The following is a 6,759-nucleotide window of genomic DNA, read 5'->3' as shown; positions in this document are numbered from 1 at the left end:
ACACATTCCTCCTCCATTGAAATATAGAATATAATAAATAATATAATTGTATATTATTATATATAATAACTAATATAATTATTATAATTATAATAATATAATAAAAAAAGTTATCAATGGATTATCATGCTAAATGAGTAAAAAATCTACCAATGTCTCTGAGTTTATTGAATGCTGGATACATACCTGACTTAAAGTAGCCCTCTTGCCCTTGAGGAGTTTACAGTCTGTAAGGAGATGCGCTTGTGAAGAACTGACTGTTGTTTGTATAAGAGTTGAAGTGGAGATACTTCTTTGAAAGTGCAAACAAAGGAGCCATTAATTCAGAGAGGATGGTGGGCTGTTGGGAATCACTTGACTACTGGCATAAACCTTCATCAGTGATTACAGCAAAGGGTAGGAGTGGTACTCCAGACACAGAGTTATGTGGTGAGCTGAGCAAACTTTGAGCAACGCAGTTTGGCTGGAACCTAGGGTGTACAGCGTAGAGTAGCTGGAATTCAGCGTGAAAGCTAAGTTTCAGGTTTTACTCATTCTTCTCGCTTGCACTTCATATCTCTCCCTCTAATTCTTGATCCTGTGACTTACCAAGGCAGCTCCATTTCTAGTAGCTTTTGCACCCATCCCTTCTGTTCTAAACAATCAGCCTCCTGGTTCTGTTGATTGTGTCTTCATGATACTTCTTGTATCCAATCCCTCCTCACCATTCCCAGCATCTATGACTTGGCTGAGGTGCTCAGCATGTTTTACTTGGACTCTGGCACAGCCTCAGATCCAGATTCATCCCACTACAATTCATCCTGTATGAATTGCCAGATCAGTTTTCCTAAATCACAACTCATATCACCCTTCTGCTCAAAAACTTTCTTTGGACGCCCTTCTCTAGCAAAGAGAGTTGTGGCCATCTTTCACTCCAGCATTCAAGCCCTCTTCAACACTGCCAAACCTGCCTTTCCAATCCTGTCTCCCCGACTTTTCCTGTGTTCTGGCCACTAGATGATTCAGTGTGTTTCAAACACACCCACTTATCTTTCTTTGCTCATGTTTCTCTTCTTTTGGAATACCCTTTATCCCTTGTCACTTGTCAAAGTCTATGTATCTTCAAGATCCATTTCAACCTTCTTCATGATGAATTCTTGATTCTCATCCTCTCCTGTTACAAACCCTCACTTTGTTTACACCCAACATGAGACAACACTTTCCACTTTTGATACATAGATGGATAGACAGACATCCAGGAACTGCATCTTACTGACCTTTGTCTGCTCTATAGAGCCTTTTTGCTTAGCACACAGAAACATTTAATGAATGTTCATGGAACTGGATAGGTCTCCCTGCCTCCATTTTCTCCTTGCCATAAACTCATTTAAATAATTATATACTAATAATGGCCTTTGTTTCTATACAATACTAAAAATTATAAACCTCTTTCACATCTATTACTTTGACTGATTTTCATGAACAGCCCTCCAAGGAAGGCCGGATAGATATCCTCATTTTATAGATAAGAAAACTAAGGCTCACAGAGGGCAAATAAGTTCCCAAAGCTACAAGCAAGTAAGAAATGTAGCCATTAATTGAACCCAGAGAAGTATCCTGATATTCAGGAGAAGACCAAAGAAGAGAGCAAGCAAGGTCCGAGCCCTCCCAAGGATCCCTTCTTCTTCTAAACTGTATTGAACATGATGAAGATATTCTAAGCCAGCCAGGGGCACGTCACATGAGGGATAACAGTCAGGAAGGTGGGCAGGTGGCACTGTGTGATTGATTGTTTTGAATTTATGTTTATTTTTTCCTCCTTTCAGCCCCGGATACAGATACCATCACATGAGCACATGAAACCTTGGACTCCTCCTTCCCCTCCAAATTAACCCATAATTTCAGGCCTCCTTCCAATTTGAACACTCAGTAGATTCTTGCTGCTTGTAGCTCATCAGGGAAACTCTTGTAGAGCTAAGCCTAGAACCACTCACGTGGTGTCCTGCCATCTGAGCCTAATATTCCCCCTTCTCTCACCCTTGGAACTGACCCCTCATTTACCTACTTGTTCATTCGTTCACCTATTTATCTATCCATCCATCCATCCATCCATCCATCCATCCATCCATCCATCCATCCATCTATTGATCCACTATCCAAGAGACTTTCCTTGCATACCAGATCCATACACTACATTTATTCCATCTCCCTAGGAGTCTTCCTGCCTCCTCTGTTCCAGACAGAAGAATCTTGCTAAGGTACAAATGGGCTAATGTGTTTCCTTTATGAGGTAATGCGCATTTTAACAGTGGGCTTCACCAAGACAATGTGAAGGCTTTATGAAAGAATGGTGGAGGTTGAAGGTGTTTTGGATAAAAAGGGTCTTTTCCAAACAGACCTCAAGCAGGATTTGGGAGGAAGGGGTAATCTCCAATTTCCTCTACCCTGAAGGTCACATCCTTCCTTTGTTCGTCAATGCCATTGAAAGGAAAGTTATAGCTAACCTTTCCAATGATATTAGTGACAACCGTGATGCACAGGTTCTTTGCAGCCTTCCCTTCTGGAGCTCAGCTTGGATGCTCTGACTGGATGTTTCCCATGTTTAAAATCACAGTTTGAGGTGAGTGGATGCGGCGGAGGAAATACTTGGGTTTTCATTACACTTGGGATTGTTAGATATGAAATTTGGAAAAATAAGGAAATTCAAGACTATAAATGTATGCCCAGTCCCGGAAATGTTAGGAATCCATGTCCCCATGCCTCCTCTCTGACCCTTACTCCCTTGCCTTGAACGGATCCCGACTGAGCTGCAGGAAGACTTCTGGAGTCCCTACTGCCATGAAGCCCTTGGAGCTAGGACTTTCTGGCCATCCCTTCTCCACTTCTGGCAGGCTGGGTGAAATAAAGGGCCTGTTGGTTTATCTCAGAGCCCAATAGAGAGACTTGTCTGGCAAGGTAGACTGGTTAGTGAGGAAGATTGTGTGGCACATGAAGACAAATGAGACGCTCAGGATCAAATTATGCCTTTGTGAATGGTTTTTCCTTCCCACTTGGAAAATATAATCCCTCAGATTAGTTACCTTTTTTTTTAGGTGGCAAAATATTTCCCTCCTCAATTTCTCCTTTTCCCCCTTTACTTTATCACTCAAAATACAGTGTGTGTTCTTCTAGAGGTTTTGAAATGTCAGATGCTGGAATCGTGTTCAATTTGTAATCTTTCAATAGGAATGGGCCACATTGAGTGGTATGATATACAATAAAGAATTCGTTTATTTGTTCTCCCTCCCCCCAGTTTAGCAAAATAACTCAGACCCCGATTTTCCTTAACTTGCAAAAAAATGTTTCCCAGAGTTCAGAGACCTTCAGAAATCTGAAGCCAGCTTCAATGCAGGTCCAGTTCATAGGTGCTTCTGCAAGTAGGCAGCTGCCTGCTACAGAGCTGGCTTAGGGTATGGTTATATCAACACATACAGTTTGAATATTTTCCCTACTATGTAAAAGTTCAATTGGAGCAGAAGAATAAGTGAGAATCGCTTTAAAAAAATTAGGTGATAATAAATTCTCCTGGAGCAATCTTTATGTAAGGGCTCATGTCATTGACTGTGGCCGATTGCAGCTTTTTCAGTAACTCAGTGACATATTTTAGAAACATGTGGTATGTTTGAATGGACAGGTCAATCAATCTTTTGGTCTCAGCCATGAATTTTTCATAGTAATCAGAGAGTTGGTCTGAAAAATCCTGTAGCTTATATCTGAACTGCTGGTGGTAATCAGAAATGATTTCCTTCATTGTAGCAGCCCAGCTTTTAATTATTTCCTGAGCACTGGCAGAAAGCTCTGCAATCTTCTCTTTCCCTTTTCCATCTGCATCAGCAAGGATGCTCAGATATTCCTGGATGTCTTTCTGCATAAATTGCTCAACTTGACCTGGGAGTTGGGAAGCAAAGCCAGCAGCACTGACAGTGTATTTGGAATGGAAGTCCTTAAGAACATCTATTAGGTTCTTGATCAGCTTGATTATCTTTTCTTCAAGTTCATAATATCTCACTGTCCAGCCAACCATACTTGGATCAAAATATTCTTTGCGAAGAGCATTTACATACTGGTGGAATTCCTGTAACTCTTGAGAAGCTTCCTGAAGTTTGTTTTGAACAAGTTCATTAAACTTACCAAAGTTAAGGTATAGGTTTTCTTTCAGGTATCCAAAAACATATGTAATATACTTGCTGAAGACTGTGTTCATTTCGTGTTGGGTATCATTAATGAGATTAATAAATTTCTTCTCCTTTAAATGTTCAATTTCTCCTTCTATCTCTTGGCAAACATTTTGTAAAGATTTCTGAAGATCACTTAGCATCTCTGTAATCTTGAAAGACTGGAGATACTTCAATGCCTTTGGGACCCATTGTGATAAAGATTTCAATAGTTTCCCATACTCCAAGATTACATCTATTAGTTTATGGCTCTTTGAATCAAAAGGAAATTTAATCTCTAGGTCCTTAATTAATTCAGATTTCTCCATCAGGTTTTGGAAATAGGAAAACAGTATTTCTAACCCATTATGAATTTTTGAATGTACCTGGGACAGTACCTTCCCTACTTCCCTCACGAGCATATCGCAGAGTTCATCTGTAGTGTATGTCTTGGCTCCTCCTGGGAGCTGGAATCTACTGAGCTTTAGGTAATCAATGAATGAGTCAATCAGACGCTTGAATATCACACAGTATTCACGAGTAACTCCTATTAATTTGTCAAATACCTTATTCTGGAGTCTCTGGAAATCGCCTTGGCCTTCCTGAGCCAATAGTTCCTGGTACAGACTCTGGGCCTTGTCCTTCCACTGCTGGTAGGTTCTATTGGTGTCTCTAGCCATCCTCTGGAGGTCCATCTCCACCTCATCAATCTGCCTCATGGCCCCTTCATAGGCCTGCTCAGCATTGTTCTCCAGACTTCTTCTCAGTTTTAAAGAAGCATCTCTCAGATTGAGTCCTGTGTGCTCCTGGTGGTACTTGTTGACATAGTCATAAAGGGCCCCCATGGCCTTGGGCACATTGTCTTTCAGAGAGTTTAGCAGTTCGGACACTGCCTCTTCTTCCCAGTTAACTTTGATCTCATAAAATTTCTGGTACCTCAACTCAGTTTTGAGTAAGTTGAGTTTTTTATCTGGAAAGGACTAAAACCAACAAAAAAAGGATGAAAAGAACATGTTTTCAATTTGCCTGATTATATAATATACCACACTGAAACTTCATTAACAGTTAAAAATAAGATCAGAGGATCTTTCATATTCTGAAGGGGATTTATCTTTCAATGTCAGTCCATGTGTTTGTCTTATGGCTAAACAAGTCCACTGTTGTTAGTTCCTCTTCATGATGTGCCCCAGAAAGGATAAAAAACATGCATGGCATTTACACAGTAACACTTAACATTAAGGCCTTCCTAGGACTGAAGATGGAAAAAGAAGGCAGAGGAGGAGGAGAAAGGAAAGAAAGAGACTAGAAAAGACCATTTCAGAGAAAGGAGAAGCAGCAAAAAAGGAAAATGTTCAGAGCAATCTAGCAGAGACCTAAAATACCAATACCATGAACCATTCATTCTCCAAGCCTGTGACAAACTTTAGTAATAGAACCTGATTATTTCTTCTCCTCTACTAAATCTAATGGCATCTTTAATTTGACCCTGGAAGAGCTGGTAAAGTACATGAGAGGAATTTGGCATATTACACCTAATGATTCTACTGTGGGGAAGAATTTTGAAGCCTCAAATGCTCCAGAAGCCACTGTCCGATAATGTACTCAGCATACGGCAGAGTTTGCTCACGATTTAGGTGATGAAGGCATAACCCTCATCTTTCTAGATTTGCCCAAAAATAGTAAAATAATAGTGGTAATATGACATCATATGTGCATCTAATAATTAAAATCAATACAAGACTCATTATAATACTTTCTGGAGAACAGTTCCTCAGAGAAAAAGTTCATCTTGCTGATTGCTTGTGTTTCACCTAGTTTGGGAAAGCCCTGAGAGAATATTGAATTAAATTTATCTGCCCAAATTCTCTACTTGCTTGTGGGGTGGGTAGCTCATTAGATGGGACTCACCTGAGGGCGGTAGTAGAAGTTCCACCTGAAGGTACCATCATCCTTTTCCAAGTGCATGGCCACAGTGCCTATGGCTCCAGAGGCTGCCGAGGAGGAGAGGCTATTCTTACTTGATTGGTAGCGCAGATGAACATCAGTGAGTGTTGGGCTGGTGATGCTAAGGCGAACCTCTTCTTTCCAGTCCCTGAAAGCAGAAAGCAGGTGAGCCATCATGAAAGGGGTACAGAGATGGCAAAAATCACAATGATTTGAAAAGGGATGATGAAGTTTCAATAAAAGTTCCATACTGAAGTCCTTGACGTTTGCTGTCTTTATATTCTGCACTGAAGTCTCGGTGTGCAAATGTTCCATTAGTTTCACAGACTAACATGCCATCTTCAATTTTGTGTGTTCTCACAACTGCATAGGAGAGATTTTACATTTCATTAGATTAATAACTGTAGGACAGAGACATTTTCATTGTGAAAATCAGGAGAATTATATCTTATCTAAATGTCTTAGCTATATGTTTGAAACATGCAGTCTACATTTTTTAAAATAAATAGTTAGAGGGAGACATTATTCGTCCTAAAATCATTACAGAAAAATCTATTTTCTTTGAACCTATTCCTCTTAAACGTCAGTAGGTTTTTCTACAGGGCAGTTCTACATGTGGGGTATATATGTATCTCCTTTCCTC

General features: G+C 40.2%; 1 protein-coding gene across 1 annotated transcript in view; it reads right to left on the bottom strand.

Annotated features, from left to right (window-relative positions):
• Positions 1-2,095: 2,095 nt before the first annotated feature.
• Positions 2,096-6,759, bottom strand: part of APOB (apolipoprotein B) — a 40,266-nt gene continuing 35,602 nt past the window's right edge. The window contains exons 27-29 of the mRNA XM_058551724.1: positions 6,368-6,479; positions 6,081-6,264; positions 2,096-5,152 (exon numbers count right to left, since the gene is read on the bottom strand). Of these exons, the coding sequence (XP_058407707.1) occupies positions 3,524-5,152; positions 6,081-6,264; positions 6,368-6,479 (1,925 nt within the window). The 3' untranslated portion in view covers positions 2,096-3,523. The remainder of the gene's footprint in view (positions 5,153-6,080; positions 6,265-6,367; positions 6,480-6,759) is intronic.

The sequence above is a fragment of the Diceros bicornis genome, chromosome 12, assembly GCF_020826845.1.
Source record: "Diceros bicornis minor isolate mBicDic1 chromosome 12, mDicBic1.mat.cur, whole genome shotgun sequence".
Classification (NCBI taxonomy): Eukaryota; Metazoa; Chordata; class Mammalia; order Perissodactyla; family Rhinocerotidae; genus Diceros; species Diceros bicornis.
This window is presented reverse-complemented; position numbering and strand designations above follow the sequence as displayed.